This window comes from Alligator mississippiensis, chromosome 11, assembly GCF_030867095.1.
Source record: "Alligator mississippiensis isolate rAllMis1 chromosome 11, rAllMis1, whole genome shotgun sequence".
Classification (NCBI taxonomy): Eukaryota; Metazoa; Chordata; order Crocodylia; family Alligatoridae; genus Alligator; species Alligator mississippiensis.
The window spans coordinates 40,983,490-41,007,055 of NC_081834.1; the positions used below are offsets into that span (position 1 = coordinate 40,983,490).

The following is a 23,566-nucleotide window of genomic DNA, read 5'->3' on the forward strand; positions in this document are numbered from 1 at the left end:
ACTGCTGACCACAGCAGGCACCCCCTGCCCAGGCCCCAGGACAGCCGTGCCCCCTGCTAGTGGAAGGGAGACCCTGGCCAACCCCCTCCTCCTGCACTCCCCGCTCCAGCCTGCCTGCCTCTTGGCCCACATGCCTCCTACCCCCTGCCTACCTCCAGCACTACTCTCAGGACATGCACATGGGTGAAACAAAAAAACCTTATTACCCTCAAACCCCCACCCCATACTTCCCCCCTCAACAAACAGAGCCCCCACCCCAACACACAGTGCCCTTCTACCATCCTCTCCACTCATCACCAATAAAAAACCTGCTTTCTAAAGTGCAAACTATTTACATCAGTCTCAGTCTTTTGGTCCCAGAATAGGGGGCCACGGGGTGGGGTGGGGGGGCTAGGGGACAGAGCCCAGGGGCAGGTGCCCAGCCCCCCAGCCTTGGGCCATTCCCTCTGCAGCTCTGGGTCCCCCTCTGCTTGTCAGAGTCCAGGGTCAGCATACCTCTGTGGTCCTGCACCTGGCCCCTCTGGTTCATTGGCTGCATGGCCTTGGGATGAGCAGTGGGGCTGGTTCCAGGTGGGTGGCATGAGACCCGGGGTGGGGGCCTGGCCAGGAGTTACAGCAGCCAGAAGGCACTGGACGGCCTCCTCCTTGGGCCAGGTGGGGCCTTGCTGCAGGGCAGCAGGTGGAACCCATGGGCCCTGCTGGGCCCCAGACAGGGGCTGGGTAGTGAGGAGCAAATACACTGCCACCAGACTCAGGAGGGTGTTTAGGGCCCAGCTGTCAGCATCTGCAGCCTCCAATGCCTGGGTCTGGAGGCCCACCTGCTGCCAGAGCAGCTCAACATGGTCCCAACTCCTGGGCCTCCATCCATGCCCACTACTTCAGTTGGGCCTGGGCCCATGCATCCTTTCAGGTGGTCTCCTGGACAATGCCCTCCTGCTGCCAGGCCAGCTCCTGCTCCTTCCACACCTGCTCCTGTGCCTCCTATGCCTGCTTCTGCACCTCCCGCTCCTTGGTCACCACCACCATTTGCTGGACCAGGAGGGTCTGAACTTGTGTGCACTGCTGGCGCAGGTGGTGCATGCAGAGGGCCTCAGCAGTGGGTGATGGCAACACTGAGGCAGCATCCCTGCTGGGGCTGGTGGGCTCTCCCCCACGTTCAGATGTTGGCCCTGCAGAGGAAAGAGATGAAGACCTTTTGTGAGAGTTTACAATATTTCAGAGATAAGATGCTCTGCACCAGGGGCCCTGCAATGCCTGGCCTCAGATCAGAGGTTGGCCATGCCTGGGTGCCCAGGAACCATGGTAAGCTGGCCAGGCAGGCCCAGACCTAGGCAGCTGACACCCAAGCACCCCATCCCCACTTGCTCCCCTGGGGCCGGTGGCCCACTGAGTGCTAGCCACAGGCATCCTGCATACCCTGCCCCCTTCCCAGGGCAGGACTGGCCAGGCTGCTGGCAGCACCTGCTGCCCTGGCTCCAGATCCCATTTCCCCTCTTCTCTCTCTGCAGGCCACCCACTGTGCTGTGCTGCCATCCAGCCCACAGTGTCTGGGCTCATGGTGCATGGGGTTCCCGGACAACTGGAGCAAGGTGCTGGCTGTGTCTGTGCCCTCTCTACTGGAGGACTTTCTGGGAAGGTGCCCTAGGGCCAGCCCCCTTACCTGGCTGCTGCTGCATCCCAAGCATCCTGCTGCTTCATATGCCTTGAGTGATGTACGATGAGCTGTTTGTAAAGGCAGAGGGGTGCCTGAGCCACCGTGCCCTGCTGGTGCTGATTCTCCTGATGCCCTGGCTGCACCTGCTCTCCTGGTTTGGGACTTTGAGCTATGAGAGTGTGGTAGGCAAGCCCAGGATGCCCCAGAACCTCAGCTGCAACCCAGGGCTGGATTAATGCATAGGCAAACTAGGCATACTTCTAGGGCCCTAAGTGAAGAAGAGGCCCAGTTGTGCTTATTTGACATATTACTAGCAAATTGCCCATCAAGAATGATGGGAAGCGGGGGCACAGAACCGGATGTGCGGCTCTGTTGTTTCCCCCCCCACCCCCCTTGTCCAGCCCCACTCCAGCCCCCCCACCACCTGGGGCCAGGCCTGCTCCAACCCCCCTCTCCTGCTTCTCATTTGGCCCTGCTCTACACCCCCCGCTTTGGGTCCAGCTCCGCTCCCCCACCTCCCTCCCATTTTGGGTCTAACCTCACTCCCCGCCCCCCGCTTCAGGTCCAACCCCACTTCCCCCCCCCACACTGCTTTGGGTCTGACCCCGCTACCCCCTGCTGCTTCAGGTCTGACCTCGCCCCTGCCACCTCAGCTGGCCCTGGTGGCCAAGAGAAACAGCGCAGGGCAGAAAGGTCCATCCAGATGCTCAAGGCAATTCTGCTGCTAGCAGGTAGAAACAATCGACCACCTCTTCCTGGACTGCCCATAAACCAGAGAGGTATGGAAGAAAGTCCACGCACTCCTTCTGATGGTGACAGGTATCAGAACCCTGACCAGAGAAGCGGACCTCTACAGGCACTTGACCAAATAAGCAAGGGGCCCCTACAGCCCACATCAACCAGTTTATCTCCTGCTTCAGGTATGCCCTGTGGAAAGCCAGGAACCTGCTCACAAACAGGTACTCAAACCCCACAGTTGAGAACTGTATTAAAATGGGGCTGAATGAAATGTACTGGTACTACAGGAAGACAGAAGTGGATAACAGGAAAGAGATGGTGGACCTCATTTGGAAGAGGGGACTAGCAGACTTTGCAGAGGCAAACCCTCTGAAGAGAACAATGAGGAGGACAATGGTGAAGATGGAAACAATGACAATGATGAATATGAGGACAAGGTGTAAAAGTACTGGAAGGGTGATGATGTGAACTTTGTAACAGAACTAAAATAGTTTAACTGTTAAAGTGTGTTTTTGGTGTGTCAAGTGAACCACAGTGGCTACATGACAGGTTGTTAGAGATATTTTATATGTATAGAAATAAATAATTTTGCAACCCCCCGCAACATACACACACAATGACTGGGAAGGATCTATTGGTGGTTGTCAAACCATGAATATGGGAGTGTGGTGATGTACCACCAGGCTGCTGACATGTGCAGCACAGCTGTGCACCTAAGATGAGCACCTCGCAGTGATAAAGTAGTTGTGTGGCTCTGCCACATTAAAGATGCACAGCAATGAAAATTAAGTGCACAGCAGAAAAAACTACACAGTTTATAACTTGCAAGACAATGTGGGATTAACTGCAAAACTCAGTCACTGTTTCTAGAGCTGTTCAAAAACTCTCCCTCCCCAACATCTGTTTTTTTGACCACAACACCAAGGGGAAGCACAAATGCAGCCCCCCACTACCACAAATTATGCAGTTAAGTTTCCCACATTCGGGGAAATCATAGGAGTCAGCATAACCAGAGCACAAAAGACAAGTGTCATCCTAGGAAAACTTCTTCTTTTTTTTTTTTTTTTTTAAATTTTAAACATTTTATTAGAAAAACAAACCATAATAAAAGGCTCTCACCCTAGAAAAACTTTTTTTTTTTTTTTTTTTTTTTAAGCCACTGATAATAGTATTTCCCCTGCCAGGTAAATATACTTTGGCATGGCTGAGCCACAGTGGCCCCCATGCCAACCCATGCAGAGTTGCAGGTGAGTGCGTGCAACCCTGCCATTGCTGCCTGCTCCCTCCCCACAGCCCAGACCCCCAATCTCCACATCCTCTATGCACTTCACCCCATGCCATGTCCCCCACAGCAGCGCTTAGCACCCTGTTCCCACACTGCCTTGTGCCCTACCCCTCTCCTACCAGATCTGCATACAGCCACCCACTGTTTTCATCATCAGAATCTCCCTGCTCACTTGGGCTCCAGTCCTGGGTGACCTGCCCCCCTCTTCCCACCCTGCCAGGGCTATGGTGACCTTCCTGCAGGAACCTGGTCCTGCAGTGCCACAGGTGGTCCCAGCCTAGGGTAACTGTATATACTGTGCATTCAGTTAGTACTTCATTAAGCAAGTACTAAACTAAATGCACAGTAACTACTGTGCATTAATGAATGTGTAGACGTGCCCAAAGACTGCTATCTTTCCTTGATCCCTACATCAGAGGCACCTCACAGCAATCTCCCTTCTACAATCCACTTCCACCTCCCTGGATGCATCTACACATGCACAATTACTGCACAGTAATGTAGGTTACTGAGCAGTAACTGAAAATTAGTGCTCAGTATGAGCGCAGATCTACATGTGTGCACCTGTACCATGCAGTAACTATGGTGACTTACACCAACTTGGGTGTAAAATTTGCTACCTGCATGGTGCAGATAGCAAATTTACACCCAATTAGTTACTGTGCAGTAAGGTACTTGTAGACCTCTTACTACACAGTAACCCTGTGTGTGTGGACTGATTTAGGACAAACTTTACTCCCATGTCAGTCCACACACAGCATTTCTGCACTGGAACACCTGCATGTGTAGATACTGGTGCAAAAAGTGCTTACTGTGCAGTAATTTATTGCGCAGTAATTTATTGCACAGTAAGTTACTGCACAGTACATGCATATATAGACACGCCCCCTGTGACTCTGAACTGGGCATTTATGAAGATGGAAATGTGCCACTGCAGAGAAATGTCAAGTGTGACAAAATGAATTGAGCTACTTCTTAACCCTCTGTTGCTGTTTATCTGGCCTCCCTCCTTGAAAGAGCACCCACAGAATTTGCTCCCTGCTTCATATTAGTTGTGTTTCTTAGGAAAGATAAGACAATCTGTCTTATGCGGGTCAGTGATCTGTTACAATATTCAACCATCCACAGTCATTTCTTTTCATTAAAAACTAAGTAACAGCTGCTTCTAATTAGTGATGGAATTACACTTTAATAATGGGAAACTACTGTGTAATTCACACACAGGATATAATCAATAATCAGTAACAGCATTTAGTGTGAATCACTAAGTATCACTGGAATTTACTAACAGAGTAGGTGGATTCTGAGATGTTTCTACAATTAAATTGCATATCTTGGGCGTTTTAGCTTAGAAACACTGCAAACTAGAGCACACACTGGGTGCTATGAATACACCAAAAACAACAGGGAGCCAGGCAGATACAATCAGGCACACAGTACCAAAGCTTGACACAAAATTTCACTTGAAGAAGCATGCAGAAGCCTTGTGCATGAAAATAATAATAAACCTGCTTGTCCACAGTCTCAGCTGTAGCTAAGGGGAGCGTTGTGGAAGTTCCCGTACATTACCTTGATTGGCCACCCTTTTGAAGGGCTTGTGTAGGAACAAGCTCAGCCAGTCTACAATACACACAGACTCACCAGGAATCTCCAGTCCTGTCACAGAACACCTATGAATTTGGTATGCGCCTGCAGCCATACTGCTGAGGGCAAGTGAAACTCAGGGGCATCTGAACCCCAAGACTCTGAGCTTGGGCCTGCACATAGGATGCCCACCAAAGGATTTGGAAGCATCTGAAGCCCCAGGCAGAGGTGGAGGATGTTTGCCGGTAGCAGGGCCACATCTGGTTCTTGAATGACTCACGGATTTGGAATTGCTTTGGCTGATTTGACTTGAATAAGAAAAATTCCACCCTGCTCCAGCTCCAACACCTGAAAAACTGTTAATGCAAAAAGGGAGTGGATTCTCTTCCTCCACCTCACTGCTTTCTGTCACTTAGTCTTAAGGCTAAGATGACAACATGTTAAAAAAGCAGGTGCATTTGTGGGTGTTCAGAGACTCAAACTGGACTCCCACTCCCTTCCAGGCCACACACGCTGCCCCTCCCTCCTCTCTGATCTGCCCCCTCCAGCCCCAGGTGCATCAGGGAGCAGGTCCCAGGACCCAGTGCGAGGGCAGCAGCTGCAGCTGGGGTCATTCTGCATCCCCAGATCACCTCCATGCATGGGGACAACCAAGTAGCAAACTGAGCCAGAGGGTGTCTCGTTTCACTAGACACCTCCTCCACCTTACACAGAGATAGGAACTGCCACTGGGGTTGGATCATGATCCCTCTGGAATGGCTTTTCCTCATCATCCCTCATTTCCCCAGCTGTAACCCAGGTTTCACCTTGGAGCCGATACCAGCAGAAGCTGAGGGAATAGAAAAGGGAGCATTGATCCCTCCTGCAGATGTGATCACAGCAAGGGTACAGGTCCCCAGAGGCAGTAAGAACTGAGTCTGGGGTGAAAGGGCCATGTGTGATGGAAGTCCCTGTCCTGCCCTCCCCAGTGCTTTCCCTGAGGTCTCTCTCCATCCTCTGGAGTCTGTAGTTCAGGAGATGATGTCAGTGGAGGGGAGGGGGCTTCCCTGCAGGGCTGGTTCCAGCCACTGGAGAAAGTTGTCCATGGGCTGAGTACAGAGGGGCTTTAGTGAATGTCTCTCCTAGCACAGACTCTGCTGGGGGAGCAGCAGCTGCTTAGCCTGGACTCCTGTGTCACTATGAAGGAACCTGGCAGGGGAAATACCATGACCACTAAGGTGGTTTTCCTAGTTGCAGGGGAAAACCACTTCCTTGGCAGGGGGTAGTACCCAGACTGAGATAATGCATAGTTAGCCTCCCCCTTTCACTTCCAGTAGGAAGATCTCAGCTACATGCTAACTTTATGGAAATGGGAGACTCCTCCTTAGCTTGCTCCTGAGGCCATACAGCTGAGGGCAAGTGAAACTCAGGGGCATCCAAACCCCAAGTCTCTGGGCTTGGGCCTGCACGTAGGATGCCGGCCAAAGGATTTGGAAGCATCTGAAGCCCCAGGCGGGGGTGGAGGATGTTTGCCGGTAGTAGGGCCACATCTGGTTCTTGAATGACTCGTGGATTTGGAATTCATTTGGCTGATTTGGCTTGGATCATGAAAATTTTTCCTTAAAAAAAAGCAGTAGCTGAAGTGGGTTCTTCTAACAGCCCTAATCACTAACAATTCAAACTCACAGGCTATGCAGTTTCTGAGCCTGTCTTTTCCTCTGCTGCCTCCTCCCGCCAGCCACTGCTGTTCCCTGCTTGTCCAGCCCCTTCCTGTGTATCTCCCTGTTACCCCGGCTGCAACACACACAGGGATGGGGATCCTGTCCAGCTGGAAGCAACCTTTCCGAGCTGGACATAGAAGCCAGGTGTCCTGGCTCCCAGCACCCCAGGACCTCCACCTCTGGGATGCCTGGGAGTCCGGGCTTTGTCTCCAGCACAGACCGACTGTTTCCTCAGCCAGAGCTCAGTTGTCCGTGTGTCATACAGACCCTGGGAAGGGCCCCAGCCAAAAGCAGATACTGGGCAAGGAGACTCCCCCTTCTGAGTTCCCTGGTTGCCCCCTTTGTTTGCACAGCAGCTGGGCAGGAAGCCCCAGCAGGAATGTTTTCTCTTACCCTGTGCCTGAAGACGGGTGTTTGTGTCTCACAACTTGCAAAGAATAATTTTTCCAACTATTTAGTGGGTCTAATAAAAGATATCACATCTACCCAAAGAATCTTGTTTCCCTTATCCAGGGATTTAGAGAATTTCAGCTCCCCTCCCCCATTTTTGCAGGGATGGGCACTGGCTGTGGGCACTACATCTATCCCCAGAGCCCAGCTGGGGCTGGAGCCTCTGCCCCCCTGCTGAGTGAACCAAGCCCAGCCCTTGCATGGGAGGACTCCTGGCTCCTCCAGATAAACTGATTCTTCCCAGGAAGGGAAGGATTCATAACTGCAGCGCAGCACTGAAGCCACAGACTTACTTCCCAGTGCCTGCTCCAAATCCCTCCCTCCCACAGCTTGTTCTCTGCCTCTTTGAAGGTTGGAGCCTACCACATGGAGTGCTCCAGCCCCCCAGAGAGCGGGGAGGGGGGTCAGGAGTTATAATATTGTTTCCAGAATTATTAAAAAAATCAAGAGAATGGCTTAATTGCAAGATTTTAAAGCCATCTCACACAGAGCTGGTTTTATTTGCCACCTGGGTCTTGAGCTGTTACACAGCCATGCTCTGGTCTGCAACCATGCGCGTGAGACACCTTGATTTGTAGAAGGCAGGCAGCTTTTGGCACATCCATAGATCTGTTTGGCAGTGCTGGAACTGCCAGGGAGACAGGGGAATGGGTAAGTGTGGGGACTGCCAGAGGGAGCAGGAGGAGACAGAGGGATATAGGGAAGGAAGCAGAAGCCCATTCTGCCAGGTTTGTTTTAGGGCCCTTGAATTCCCACTGTGGGAGCAAGGGAGAGGGAGAAAGGGAAACGTCAGGTGGGAAGTGATGGGCAAGTGCCGTTGTGCACTTAAGAGAAAGAGCAGTCCCTGCTACAGAGGAAGGGGGTGTGACTGACCCAGCTGCAGCTGGGAATTGGAGTTTGGGTCCCAATGCAGACGTTGATGGCAAATCAAAATCTCCCAGATTTTTTTTGGGGGGGCAAAAACAAACACATATCTCATTATAAATCTCACTATGCATATCACTATACCTCTACCAACCTGCCTTGTGACTGCTGTGGTTCACTTGACAATCCAAAACACATCTTTACAGTTCCACCATTGAGGGAGTGTTTGTAACCACTGGGCCTTACAGGAGGATGTGTGTTGGCGGAAGGGTGTTGTGAGGGGGTGGAGGCTGCCTGTTTAGGGCCAGGGTTTGAGGCTCTTTAATCAAGGGGGAGCAGACTGCCAAGGCAGGTTGTGCCTTCTCCACCTCTCCAAGTCATCAGACCCAGCCCTTGTCCATACCCTGAGGTTGCTGCCACACTGTGGTGGCAATGTACCCTGGTGGAGACATGATGCTCTCTGGAAGGAGACTTACAGCTGCTTCAGCTACCCCTGTTCCCCTGAACAGCAGTGACTCACTATTGCTATGATTTTCTCTATCTGAAGAGCTTTTTTTTAAACAAAAAAATTTGTAACCAAGGCCAAATTAGCCAAAACTAATTCCAAATCCAAGAGTCCAGAACCATAAGTGGCCCTACGACCAGCAAACATCCTCCACCCACACCTGGGGCTTCAGATGTTTCCAAATCCTTTGGCGGGCATCCCACTTGCAGGCGCAAGCCCAGAGGCTTGGGGTTTGGATGCCCCTGAGTTTTGCTTGCCCTTAGCCATAAGGCCCTCAGAGTAAGCAAGGGAGGAGACTGAAGAGCTTCCATCAGACAGGAAAAACAGTTACAATCCAGCTCGTTATGTGTCTCCAAGTTCAGCTTTGGTGTGCTAAAATAAGGTGCTTGGCTTCAGCAGAGTAAGCCACAAAAAAAGGGTTAAATGCCTGGGCTTCCTATACAGTTAATGGGGAGAGCTGGACACTTCCAACCACTAGACCACGGGAGACTGAGCAGAGAGCTACCTAGACCCAGCATAGGTGTGGCTGAACTGCTGCCCTTCTCTGCAGCTGCTCTCAGCACTCAGCTCCAAAATCCTTAGTCTCCCTAACAATGATCACTTCTTGCAACTTAGGTACTGAAATTCTGCCTCAACTCTATTTAGGCACCTAGTTTACCAGAGTGGGTTTGACTTTTAGTCTATAACAGGTTTAGAGGCTGTTGGTAGATAACCAGCTCCATATGAGCTTCTCATGTGATGCTGTGAGTAAGAGTGCTACCTCTATTCTGGGATATACAAATTTGGCAGTATGAAGTGGAAGTCCTATTACCTCTATACATAGCACTGGTGGCACCTCTTCTGGGAGCCTGGGCTCTGCCTTGGCATCCCCACTTGGAAAAGGCGATTGGAAAATTGCTGAGAGTCCAAGGAAAGCTGCGAGAATGATGCACGGATTGGAAACCCAAACTTGGGAGCCAAGGATGAAGAACCCTACCACTAATGCCATGTCTTTGAGCCCTACAGCCATTTCCCTCTCCCAGCCTTGCACCCTACAAAACCCTCTCATTGCACTATGCTGTTAGCTCCCTGTACTTTGCATGGTGATGTTGGATTTGTATTAGACTCACTGAATGGCTGAAAACTGAAGAAGAATCTCTCATCTGTATGCAATACCATGCCGTAGTTCTGGTGGACATATAACCACAAGGAAAAAGGGAAATTCTGGTAATTAATGTGAAACAATGTACCTAAGCATCTGGGACTTCTCAGTGCATCGAGATAGAGTCAAATTATGTAATAAACTTCCTTGATTATGAAAAACAATATTAGTAAGGTTAGAATCTGCAAATTAGAGGTGAAGCTAGAAGATAAACCTTTTGGGATATCCTCTCTTTTCTATGCTTAGACTGGGCCCAGCAAAACGTCTCTTAGGGTACATGTACCCTGATGAGAAAGTGCTCTGAGAAGAGATGCCCTCTTTCAAAATGGCCACAGTCCCCCATTGTTCCTAATGGAAATGAAGCCTTATTGCCCTCAAGAAAAAGCAATGGCTCTAGCCTCATAGGCTCAATCTAGTGAGAACAATAAAGAGATCACACCATTTTGCAAGGTCAGGCTTCAGGGAATTTTCTGTAGTGAAACCTGTTTCACCTTCACAGTCATGAAGAACAAAAGCAAAGATAGCCAATTATCTGAAAATGAAGTAGTTCTGAGACAGCCAAAACAGAAGACTTCATTGCACTTCCCAAGGGATTTTGGTATAATTTGATATAATTGTAACTAAACAATTAATTGAAGGAGTTGATATAATTGTAACTAAACAAGTAATATTATAATACAGCAGTTCTAATTAGCCTCAGAATAATCTTCATCCTGGAGTGATGCTAGATCATAACACTATAACTAATTTCAGCAGAAAGGCTTTATAGTCCCTGATCAAATGACATATATTTTTGAAGACAGCTGACTTTCAGATTTCTTTCACAGCATGTGCCCTCATATAGGGCAGAGTTAAGGTTGCATGGGTACCTTAACTGCATATTTCCATACCATATCATACTGGGATTTCTGTAAAATTAACCTTCATTTTGAGCATCCTGGTTGTGTTATATGAACTTTTGGGGTACGTACGACATCCCTTTAGTGTTTTATACTGAAGTTAGTTATATGCATACACTTAACTGCAATTTAACTTTGTTTTTAATTTGGGAATTTTCTTCTTTGTTTGTTTTACATTGTTAAAATGTTCATAAGGGACACTGAACAAAAAAAAGTCACCACACGATTTTTTCTCCTAATTTAAGAATATGAAATAGCAGTCTTTTAAAAAAAATATTAATTTAGTGGGGCTAGATTTACATTTGCCCCGTGGCTGCTTTACCACTTCTTTCCCCCCTGTCATCACTTCTGTGGGCAGCCTAGCAGCAGTTCAAGTGAAAACAGCAAGAGATGGCAGAAATCTTTGCAAGGGGCAACCCCTCCTCCAGGGGCAAAGGCAGGAGAGACTGGAGGGCAGCTCTACACTAAAGAGCAGCTTGGATTCAACTTTGCAGGATGGGAAGGGAAACAGTGGCTGCTTTAGCAAAGGGTGAACTCGCAGGTTTGGTGCTGGTAATCTCACAATGTAGGAAAATGTAAACTCCCTAATCTTGTTGGATTCACAATAAAATCCCAACACTGGCAACTCTGCAGCTGTCTCAGACCTCTCTGCCCAGCACAATGATCCTGGGCATCACCCAAGGCCTGCCTCACCACTGCCCCTGTCATACCTGTGTAGCCTGGACATGGGTCCAGGTAAAGGCTGGGTCCTCCCTGCCTTCATTTCTCAGGACATATTACCTGGGGGAGGGCAGGCTCCCCACCTCCTGCACACACCAGCTCTAGGCACGGAGGGGGGGAGAGCTCAGGGGTGGGACCACATTGCCTGCTGCCACCAGAGGGATGTGGTTATTGCTATGGGAGGGGACCTGTGTTCTCTGTCTCTGGTCAGCATGGGGTTAAGGGGGGAAGAGTGGAGCTTCCTGAATCAGATGCTTGTGCTGCTGCTGCCTCCATTGTGAGCAGGGAGCTCAGGATGAGAAGCTGTTGCTGCCCCAGAAGGATCTGTGGTGGGAGATGCTGACATTTGCTGGCGGCTGGAAGCAGCCCCCTAGGGCAGCCAACTCCTGACACCAACTCCTGAGCTGGGGACTCCAGGTAAAGGAGAGAGACATTGGGGAAAGTGCTGGGGACTGGCAGGACAGGGGCTCTCTGCACACATGGCCCCTCTGAATCCATCTCTGCTCCCTGGGGGTTGCAAGTCCCAGAGCTGCTGCCTTTGCTGACACAGACTCTCACTCCTGGGAGCACAGGCAGGAGCTATTCTGGTTGCAAGAATGAGATGTGGAGTCCAAGAAGTGGAAGAAGACAGAAACTGGGAGAGATAGACTGGACGAGACAGCAGGAGCAGTCACTGGGGAGGGAGGTGACCTGCTCCAGTCCTGCCCAGACTGTCCTGTGACCAAGGTGAGGAGCAGAGAGAGGAAGAGCCAGTCCCTGCTCCTGCCTGGTCCTTGTGCTGCTGAGGGAAGCAGCTGCCCTTTGGGACAGTGTTGAGGAGCTTCATGCTGCTTTTTTCTGGCTCTGGGAGAGGGATACTGCAGGGGAGGGGAGTTAAAAATGTTGGGTGGGTTTAATCCTGGTGGGAGGGGTCAGGTCTGTGCTGTAATGCAGGGATCAAGTATTTCCCCAAAGTTGCAGACTAGAGCTTCTGTCTGCAGGGAGAGAGCCTTGTGGGGCTGGGGGGAGCTAGGTGCAAAGCTGATTACAGCCCATGCTGGTTTTCCTTGCCCTGACAGGCTGTAGAGGGACCTTCATGACCCACTCCTGATCATCCCATCCTCCCAGGGCTCAGGGGGAGGAAATGGCTGCAGCCAAGCTGGCTCAGGTAAGTGATTGTCTGAGAGCTGATGGGGTGAGGGGGAGGGGGGCTGTGCTAGAGAGTGCCTGCTTCTTGACTGTGCCTAAGGGCAGTGAGATCCATTCATACTGTGCCTGTGGCTGAGCTGATGCTGTGGGGGCAGGTAATGAGTGGAAGATGCTTATTTCAGGTACCAGAGGCCTATGAGGAGGTGATTGTCTTTTCCACTGAGGAGGAGGAGGAGGAGGACGAGGAAGAGGAGGAGGATGAGGACCCCAGTTGGGGACTGGAGGCAGGAAAACCAATTAAAACTGAATCCAGACAAGACAGAGGTGATGGTGGTGGGCAGATCACTTGATGTGGGGGGATTGGGGCATCTGTCATTGATGAGGGTCAGTCTTCCCTTGCCACTCAGGTTTGCAGCCTTTGGGCGCTCTTGGATCCTCTGCTGCACTTGGATCTGAGTCTGGACTGGTACCCAAAAGCTTTCAAGGCACAATTCATGGTGCTGTTTTTGACCTATACGGCCCTAAAGAGTCTGGCTGTACTTACCTAAGGGGCCACTTTCTTCCTTATGCCCCACTGTGATCAGCACTGTACCTAGACTCCCAGCGGCCACGGGTGAACTTTTAGTAGCGGGCCCCCCTTTGCCAGAGATAATGATAATAATAATAAAAATTACAATTTTCGGGTTCCCTTTCTGTCCGGGCCCCAGGCGGCTGCCTGGTTTGCCCATTCCTGTGTCCAGCCCTGACTGTGAACCCTAAAGTCAGCCAAGAGCAACCTTCTGCAAGTACCATCAATAGCCCAAGTTTGCTTGGTGAAAATGTATGAGAGGTTGTTTCTTCCAGTTGCTCCTCAGCTCAGGAACTCCCCCCCTCTTGAGACCCGCCAGAGCCGGACAGAAGCACTACAAGCCCTTCCTATGTGGGCAGATTTTAAGCTAGACTGAGATATTGTTTGGGCGTCTCTGTTTTATGCTGATATTCTAATTCCCTTTTAAGCTTTTGTGTTCTCTTGTTGCTCCCCTGTTTGTAAGTTATTCTGTTCTTTTATTGTAAGCCACCCCAAACATTAGTTGGGATGAGTGGCATATAAATCAAACACACACACACGCACACCCACACACACCCACACATGCTCACCCACTCAGTTCCCTTCAGGAAGTGCTATGGTTAGCCCCTGTACTTCTTGTTACCTCCTACTCCACTGCTTGATACGCTCCCTCCTTGAGCTCAGCCTTAAGTGAAATAAGCTACTCAGGACAGACTGTGCTCATTCACTCTTGAGCTTCCCTGTGATTCCTGACTTTACTTCACTCCTCTCTCTTCTTAAACAGTGAATGCAGAGCATCTCCCCTTCTGGTTGGCATCTCTTTCCCCTGGGACATGGAGCTGCTGGCTTAATATTTTAAGAACCTCTTTGATGCTCGGTATCTGGCTGTGTGTGCTCCCAGCACAGATGTGGAGAATTAAGTCCTCCATCAGCAGAATGCTTGGTGGTTTTGAGCATCTAGAGAGCCTGCCTTGGGGTTTTGCTGCTTTCAAGTGGACTGAGGCTGAAGTGGCTGGAACAGTCTCCTTAGCACATTTCCCCCGAGTCTGCAATCCACTGTGAACTCACCTGTTTCTTTGCCCTGCGCAGAGTTTCCAACTTACACAGCTGAATTCCTTGCACGACTGGAGCGAGGGGAAGAGGCCTGGGTGCCAGACATCCACAGTTCTGAAGAAAGCGGTGATGAGGAACCCGTTGGACGACTCCTGAAACTGGGATCAACAATAAAAACATACTGGAATTACTACAAACTGAGCTCCCCCAGTTCAACCTCATCACAGCCAGGTCAGGATTGTGCCCAGCCAATGTTGTGGGTCCCCTCCAATCCTGACTGACTCCTTGCTCTGGCTCTTCACATGGGATGTGGAGACAGAATGGCTCCCAGCCTTTCTGTCCTCTGGCAAGGGTGTGGGAAATGATTGCCTGATTATTCCATCTCCCCAGCACTTATTCTTTCCTCCTGTCTCTATTCCTGCCTCTGAGGTTCTCTCTTCTCTAGCATAGAGAATGATTTCCCTCTGGATGCTCTCTCTGTCCCAGCAGGTGATGGGACAGCAAGTGAGGATGAGGAGGAGAGTCCCCAGAAAGAAGATCCTGAGCACCTGGAGCCACATGGGATATTATGGGGAAGAGCTAAAGGGGATGACTCTCTGGCATGTGCAAAACAGCACCGGACAGAGAGGCAGCAGAAAAACCATCCAGCAAAGAAACTGCCCCAGTCTGGTGCTAATGGGAAAGAGCACAAAAATCTCAATGTCAAGACACAGCAAGGGGTGCACCCAGGACAGCAGAAACATGTGTGCACTGAGTGTGAGAAAACCTTCAGCAGGGGCTCCTCCCTCAATAGACACCTGAGAACCCACACGGGAGAGAAACCCTATCAGTGCCCTGAGTGTGAGAAAAGCTATGCTTCCAAATCAAGCCTCGTGGTCCATCAGAGAACCCACTCTGGGGAGCGACCCTTTGTATGCTCCAACTGCGGGAAGAGCTTCATGTCAAACAAGTCCTTAAGAAAGCATCTTAAAATTCATAAGGTAGAAAGCAACCACCGTTGCCCTGACTGCAGGAAAAGCTTCACAGACAGCTCCTCCTATGATATTCATCGGTTGATCCACCTGGGGCTACTACCCTACCAGTGCCTGGAGTGTGGGAAAGTTTTCCTTGAACACTCATCTCTGACCAAGCATCAGAAGAAACATGGAGAACAGAAATCTTGTCCATGCCCTGAACGTGGGGAAAGCTACAATGATCACTCAGCCTTGGCCATGCACAGGAGAACTCATGAGGACTACAGGCCTTATGAATGCCCCCACTGTGGAAGATGCTTCAGGGACCGCTCGACCCTTGTTCGACATATAAGGATCCACACTGGGGAGAAACCCTATAAGTGCCCTTATTGTGGGAAGACCTTTCGGGCCAGCTCAACCCTCACCATCCATCGGAGACTCCACACGGGAGACAAACCCTATCAATGCCCCGAGTGTGAGAAGGACTTCAGGTCCAGTACAGGCCTCACAAAACACCGGAGAACTCACCTGAAAAAGAAATTACCCCACCATTATCTTCATGCACCAATCCAAAAGCCAGTAGGAGTTGATCCCAAGCTGACTGATGACTCTGCTTCCAGCTCTTCCTGGCTTACCGACCCCGGGCAGAAGAGATTCCCATGATCGGTTCATTGCCATAGAGCAGCTGGCTTTTTGTGTCTCCTGACCACTTGGTGGGGGAACAAAGAGAATCCCATGAGCTCTGTTTCCCTGGACTGGCATTGTACCCCCATGCTCTGCTTCCATTTCATGAAGACATAGACAAAGAATCATGGTCCAGGATTTACACTTTTTCAACAACAACGTAGGAGCAGAAAGGACCATCAGATTCAGTCCTCTGACATAGGAAGTAAGCTCAGAAGTAAGGTTACCTGCCTGGAAAGATTGGGAACGGCTGTAATAGATGTTAAGGCAATAAAAGTCCACAAGAACATCCACTCCAGGCCCCCCCTCCCCCTCCCCCATGCACCCATAAACCATCAAGTACCCCTTAACATCTATGAGCAGAGAGACATAGTTAGCTATGTTAGTCTGAAGTCAGGAAGAAGGCATGGTAGCACCTAATGCACCTAATACACGAACTGAGATACATAAGTTTTTGTGAGCAAGAGTTCATTTCATTAGAAGCAGTGAAAGGACATGCACAGAGCAGACTATCAAACTGAAACAGTGACTTGTATACAAAAGACAAGGAAGAGAGAAGGTGGGGAGATGCGGGTGGGAAGGCAGTGCTGAGAGAGGCAAACAAGTAATAAACCCACAGGGACAAAGGGGTCAGAAAAGCTAATCCAGATAATGGGATAAGAATCCCTAATTCCTGTTTAGACCATATTGAACACAATCTAGTCTGTGGATGATTTCTTTTTTTGGGCAATTTTGTGTTGAAGTTTGCTTTTAATTTTCACTGTATAGGAGCAGCCAGCAAGAGGTCAGCAATGGACTGTCCAGGAAGGTTCAAGTATTCTGCTATGAAAGTTTGTGCGATTTTGGACTTGATATCAAATAAGTGCCCCCTCATTCTTTCATATTTGGTTCACCCTGTTTGGCCAATTTAAGCAGCAGAGGGGCACTGTAAGAAGGTGATGGTGTATATGATGTTGGTAGAGGTGCAGTTGAATGACCCTCAGATGTTTTAATCTGTGACCTTGGCCCAATGATGATATGGTTTGTACTGATCAGGGAGCACAAGTTGCATCTGGGTCCATTACAAAGCCTGGTGCCTTGGTGAGAATAGGAGTCAGTAGCCTGTTGTTTGAGAGACATCATTTGAGTTTGGGGCTGTTTGTAAGCCAGGACAAGTTTGTATCTCATGGCTACCTTAAGGTGGTCATCCTTTTCCAGAAGCAGTTGGAGATTCAGGTTATTGATGATATGTCCAAGGCTTTCAGGCTGGGGGCCATAGGTGACAACCAGAGGGATTCTGTTGTCTTTGTCTAGGGGACTGGTATTGTAGCAGGTCAGAGTAGGGGCTGAGTCTGGCTTTGTTGATTTGAGTGGCTATGGTTTTGTGATTGTATTGAAGAGTATGAATCCATGCTCCAGATAAGGTGTGCATCCCAACTGAAGGGATCATAGAAGATACAGTTGTAACAGTTTGGCTATAGATGGTAGATCTAATGATATGTTTAAGATGAGAGCTGGTGGCATGAAGGTAGCTGTGGTGGTTGGCGGGTTTCCAGGTGAGCTATCTATAATATCCCATGGTCTTTCTTATCCCATTACCTGGATTAGATTTTGTGACCCCTTTTTTCCTGGTGGATTTCTTACTTGTTTGCCTCTGTCAGCATTGAACTGTTTCTGCCTCTTCCCTATCTTTTGTATTCAAATCACCCTTTCTCTATGTGATAGCCTGTTCTGTGCATATCCTATCACAGCATCTGATGAGCTAAGTTCTTGTTCACAAAAGCTTATGCATCTCTGATTCAGTTAGTCTATAAGGTACATTTCTACTCTGCAAAAGTAGTGCATAAAAGCCAAAGGACTCAAAAAAGTGCTCCGCAGACAGGTTCCAGCCCTTATTTCAGACAGGTTCAGCTCTCACCTGGAGCTGTTCCTTGTGGTAGGGATGACCCAGAAGCCACATAGCTGAGACCACTCTGTTAATTCTCAAGGAAGCAGGTGGATGCAGGGAAGCAAATTTTAGGGGATGTTGCATTGGTGAAAGCAGCTGGAAAGGCACAGAACCCCAGCGTGGCATTTATGACGTAGGCGTGAGATGCAGAGTGGTGTGAACTGGATGTGCTTGACAGATGACAGCTCTGACTGGATTCCACGCAAGGTCAGAGGCTGGCTCCAGCAACAAGTCAATAGGAAGTGTCCATGATTTGGAGCTATGGAAGTTTGCTGGCACTGGGCAATCGAGAAGAGGTGAGAAGGCCTCCCACCCTAAGGCTCACTTGCTTGAGCTCTGTCTGCAGACTGAGGAAGCCAACAGATCCAGCTGGTGCAGGAGTGACTTTTCCTTTCAAACCTGTCACCAACAGCAGAAACTCCAGGATCTCCACTGACTGGACATTCATGTCCTAAAAGCCAGCCCTGACCACACCGAGTAGAAGTACAATAAGCCCCATTCATGGAGCCTGGTCTCCTTCAGGCCTAGAAAATCCTCTATGGGAAGAAACAATCCCACCATAGTCCCATCACTGTCAACCTCTGAGGGTCATATTTATACTGATCCACACGTCCGTTCAATGCTAAGATTTCCAAAGATTTCCATTTACTGTGTCCTCCCCATCCCTATACACACATTCGAGAACATCTTTGTGCCTTCCATTTTACTTAAAACATGTACATTTTACTTAAAATATTACATTTACAAATCCACAAAGGCATCTTACAACCAACCTATAACCAGAAGCATCTCGATCTCCTGGATGATTTGGATCACACCCTTTTTCTCTCCCTCTTTTTATTCACTTTAATGAAGTCACTTAATTTGGGCTATTCTTACAACCTATGGTTTGTTCTGTAATAGGGTTTGATATATATAAATATACCATTTTCCTGGTATGAACCTTTTCTCTCAGTGTTTATACTGTTCTGTTCAGAATTCAGCATTTTAACCTGGGCTATAGGCATTGAATCAGGATGGTTGTTTGTGATTTTATTACAGTGCATGAGGAGGAACAAAGTAGAAATAAGTGTCCTACTCTTTTATTTAGAGAGGACACAAGTAAAATCTATTTATTTAATTTGATCTCCAGGAGAGTGTCTGTAAATGTTTATTGGTTACACTGCATAAATCCCCTGATGTTCAATCCAAAAGTAATTAGGTCAGCCTGAAAACCAGACAATCAGATCTTGGTGTCTGTTGAATATGCCTATGGGAAATCTGAAGTCAGCTGCACAACAGGTTTTTGCGTTGGGATGCTGTAGGTGTGAAAGGGGTGAAGAAGTTGATTGCCAAGCAATTGTATGCTAAAACATACAGTCTGAAAAAAAAGATAGCTTCAGTTTTAGTGATTGTGTCCCTCAATATCATGTTAAGACATGTGAAACCCACTCTTGTAATCGTAATTACAAAATCCTAGATCACACCCAGGTTGGGGCTTCTCCTGAATTGCAAGATATAAGAAAAAGAAATAATAATGGACTCACGCTGTGCATCACGAGATTTAGAAGAATAAAATTAACATAGGATGGTCGTGTCTACCAGCAAGGAAGATGCCAAAGTCATAATGTGTGGGCCCTAATGATAGCTGGGCCCTAATTGTAGAACAGTGATTCTAAACTGGGGTCTTGCAGTTCACAAAATAGACCCAGAGATCTCAAGTGGGAATCCAGAGTCACAAAGTTCTGACCCGGGGTGTCCTTCTAAGTTCTTGGCAACAGAAGAATTGCATGGTTATTTCCTGTAGTCAAGAAACAAGTGAAAATTAGGAGCTGCCATTTTCCAAGGGAGGCCCTCAGTCTAAAAAGGTTGAGAACCACTGGTCAGGACTGTTCTGGTTAGTTGTTTGATGCCATTCCAGGGCTGGAAGAGAAAATAAAGGGAAAACCATCTGCACTGGAAGGCCATAAAGTTTACTCAATCTTATATGAGAAAGAAAGAGGTACTGTTTATTTTTACTGTCAGCCCTACAACTTCCTCACAATGTTATTTCAAGGTGGGGGGCTATTAAACCTTGATGCTGTCAACTGCTAATAAGGTCTTCATTATAGCAGACTGTATCCTATTCCTAATGAGGGAACCCAAGCAGCTGCACTGCATGCTGCCTTCTGACCTCTGGAGGTCAGAAAAGGTGCAAAAGGGGCAACTGATGGGAGGGGGCAGGAGGAGGGACCTGCCTGCAATGGCTGGCTGATGAAGTTGCCCATTCCTGCGGTTTCAAAGCATCTCTTCTTTCCCTGTCACCCCATGATCTTCCAACACACTCAGCTCTCTGGGGCATGTTGGGTAGTGATGGGGTTTTACAAGGCTTCCTGAACCCCTGGCCAAAGGCAACAGCTTGAGGCAAGTATATGAGCACAGGAACTGAGCCCAGGGGCTGGTAGGAGTTAAGGGAAATGGGGACAGGTCTCTAAAACAGGCCACCCCCTCACCCCAAAGACTTCCCCCTCTCTCAGAAGTGTGTACCTCTGTATCTGAAATGGTCAGAGCTGGAGCAATTTCAATGAGCTCTTACCTAGAAAACTTATCTCTTTGGAAACACCATGTATGTTGGTCCATGAAGGCAGTTTTCTTAAGCATTCCCGGGGATAACTGTTCTGGCATGGCTTAGTACCCACCGAGGTGTTGGGGCTTAAAACCCATTTTATGGAAATGGGAGGCTCTTCCCTAGCTTGCTTCTGTGGCCCTACAGCTGAGGGCAGGCAAAACTTGGGGGCATCTAAACCCTAAGTCTCCAGGCTTGGGCCTGCACGTAGGATGCCCACCAAAAGACTTTGGAAATATCTGAAGCCCTTGGCAGGGGTGGAGGGTGTTTGCCAGTTGTAGGGCCACTTATGGTTCTGGACTGACTCACGGATTTGGAATGGATTTGGCTGATTTGGCTTGGATTTTCTTTAAAAAAAGATCTCTTTTCTCATATTGGAATGGTAAATAAGCACCATTGTGTTGTTATAGCTCTGGTCTTATTTGGACACAGGAGTTGTGTCAACTGCTTTGGGGCACAGCTACCTACAAGTCATTGCAGCAGAGTGTGTTTTCACTGACCCTCTCAGCCGCACTACCTGCACGGGTCTTGACAAAGCATAATGTAGTCTGGTTAGGGATGTCACTTTCTTCTGCTCTGCCTCTGTCCCCGGTCAGGGTGATAGCCAAGCCAGCTGAGCTCTTGAGCTGCCACATCTGACCTTGATCCCTGGCTAGAGCAGGGCTTTCCAGATGCTGCCCTGCACTGCAGCCTTTTGCATCCCAAAAGCATCACCTTACAAAGCATGTGCCCCACCTATCCTCCTCCCTGGGCCCCAGTGGGGAAGGTCTCCTGGCTGGGTCTGGCAGGACAGGCCCTGCATTGCCCATGGGGTCCCTGGGTGCCTATCAGCAGCTCCTTGCTTTGCCTCTCTCATTGCCTTGCCTCCTTTCCCCTCTCAGACAGAGCAGAAGCTGTAGTGTTGGTGCCTGGAAGAAGCTGGGGAAGTGGATGGGTTTGTTTTTAGTAACTATCACCCACAACTTCACAGCTGACAGATCTCAGGGCTTAATCCTGCCCTGCTTGTGTTGGATCCCTGGAACTCACAAGTGGAGGAAGTTTCTGACTTTGACATTTAAAAAAAAAAAAAAAGCAAACCTACAGAGGCAGAATGGCAAGGCAGCTGCTGTAGGGATATTGGATTGTCCACAGAAAAAAATGGACAAAGGATATATGAGGTGTGCTGCCCGAAAGCATCCTCACCAAACTTAACACCCCCTCGCCCTAAAAATAGAGCTTGCATGCAAAAGACTTGAACGTTTATAATTAGCCATAAGATGCAAAGGAAAATGTAAATTAATCCTATAACTACGACAGAGGAAATCTTTACAGTTGAAATAATGAAAAAGTGGATTAATAGGTAGATTTTGGAGGGGGAAGGAACCTCATGTACATATTTTACGTACTTATGTGGGGATACAGACTTCTGGGGAGAGAGAGATATTTAGCTGCATTAGTTTGAAGTCAGGGAGAAGGTAGGGTAGAGTTGTACCTTACATGGTGAAAGTCACCATACAGCTGTGGGGGGCCAACCTTTTTGGCAGGCATGCCCTAAATCAGTCCCACACCCAGGGCCACTACAGTCTTCTTCCCCTGCCTCATCTCCTACTCTGCTTTCTTTTCCCAGCCCTGTGCTCCTGCCTGATCTGCTGCTTAGCTTTCTGCTTCCTTCCCTGTGCTCCCTGAATGATTTGCTGCTTTGCTTTCTGCTTCCTGCCATATCTGCCTCTGTGTCACTTGTCCCCTCCCTCATCTGCTGCATGCCACATGCAGAGGCTGCAACTTCTGGCACCAGCGCTGCAAAATGGCCACCTCTGCCATACACCAAGTAGGCTAAATAGATGTAAATGAGTGATCTTCATCATCTTGGTTGCTACCAAGCTCTTGTTTGCCCATATTCATCTACCATAAAACTATTTCATCCTCCTCCTCATCAGAGATCAGAGTAGAGAAAGCCAAAGATGAGGGACTGGATGATCAGGAATGTGAGCCTTCAGCTCCTTGTCATAATGCAGTGGGGTCAGAGTGTCACTGTAACTGTTGTGGTCCTTAAATTATGTGAGAAGCAAGGTTTTGGGGGTGATATTTTATTGATTGGACCAACTGTTCAGTAAAAGATATTATCAAAAAGTCCTTGCTTCTGTTATAATGTTGTCAAGCCAACACCAAACCCTAAAGAAGGTCTCCTGTAAGGAAAAGGAAGGGAATAAGAGAAACCACAAAGAGGGAATTGAGTTCCTTGCATTTAAAATGCTCTTTGCATCTCTTAAATGACACTCCTGAGAAGTGCCCTATTGTTGTAGCCATGATAGTCTAGGGAAAACATGAGAAACAAGATAAGTGAGGTGTGGTAACATCTTTCATCAGACCACCTTAAGGTCAGGAGAGACATTAGATAATCTTTCAGCCACAAAATACCATTTCTCAGGTGTTCTCTGAACTACAAATTAGTCCAAAAAATATTTCAGCTTAAACTAATTTTGCTACCCCCACCAAAGACACATAATGGAGCACTGTGGACATTCATATGTTAATTTTCCTAAGGGGAAGGAGCCTTGGGGCCATACAGACTAGCAGTCTCAGAATTAATGGCCCATTAGGAGCAATGGCACATTTTACACTTACCAGTTATAGCTTGAGGCTGCACGAGTCTCTGTGCTTGTTTGCAGGGAAATTATACTGACATCCTATAGTACTACCAGGTATGGCTACCTAAACAGAAACTGGCACTCAGCAAGCTGCAAGGCAGACTTCCCTTGCTTTATGTACTTCACAGTAACTGTCCCCGCATATGCTCTTACTCCATGATAAATGTGAAATAGTTTACCCCTGTTTCACTGAAGGCTGAGCCATCTCTTATTGACACTGGGAAAGAGCCTGCATATGGGCAATTGATGCCCTAGTGGTAATCTGGTCGTATGTGGCCAGAGCTCTACCCTGTAATCCCCAAGGGGACACTCCTAGCCCCAAAACAGGAGTTCAAAGTTTCTTTTTTTACCGCATTGGAATGGGTGTGAGAGAAGCTGAAAAAAACCCCCATTCTTATTTCACATTGGGTAGTATCCAAGTAACTCTTAGTACTTTTCACTCCGAGGGCACCAGGAGAAAGAAGCAAATTAATGATTGATAATGGCAGTCCTCCTGGGTGGCTCTAAGGAACAGGAAGGAATT

At 48.6% G+C, this 23,566-nt stretch overlaps 1 protein-coding gene and 1 long non-coding RNA gene across 3 annotated transcripts; one reads left to right on the plus strand and one right to left on the minus strand.

Moving 5' to 3' along the window:
* Positions 1 to 256: 256 nt before the first annotated feature.
* LOC109280628 (uncharacterized) lies at positions 257 to 6,995 on the minus strand. Of its 2 annotated transcripts, none has more exons than XR_002087001.2 (3): positions 6,927 to 6,995; positions 1,661 to 1,868; positions 257 to 1,169 (listed from the first exon to the last, which is right to left on the minus strand). It is a non-coding gene; the product is annotated as an uncharacterized LOC109280628 (long non-coding RNA). The 2 variants fall into 2 exon arrangements; XR_002087000.2 differs by having other exon boundaries at positions 1,661 to 1,922.
* A 6,491-nt stretch (positions 6,996 to 13,486) lies between these two features.
* LOC106737451 (zinc finger protein 501) lies at positions 13,487 to 18,901 on the plus strand. Its single transcript, XM_059714918.1, has 3 exons — positions 13,487 to 13,497; positions 14,225 to 14,499; positions 14,758 to 18,901. The coding sequence occupies exons 1-3, from the start codon at positions 13,487 to 13,489 to the stop codon at positions 15,882 to 15,884; spliced, it is 1,413 nt and encodes a 470-aa protein (XP_059570901.1). The 3' UTR covers positions 15,885 to 18,901.
* The last annotated feature ends 4,665 nt before the right edge of the window (positions 18,902 to 23,566 follow it).

Excerpts from the sequence above, each read along its gene's own strand:
- LOC106737451 (XM_059714918.1), top strand. Across the intron at positions 14,500-14,757 it reads TTCAACCTCATCACAGCCAG|GTGATGGGACAGCAAGTGAG; the intron begins GTCAGGATTGTG and ends CTGTCCCAGCAG.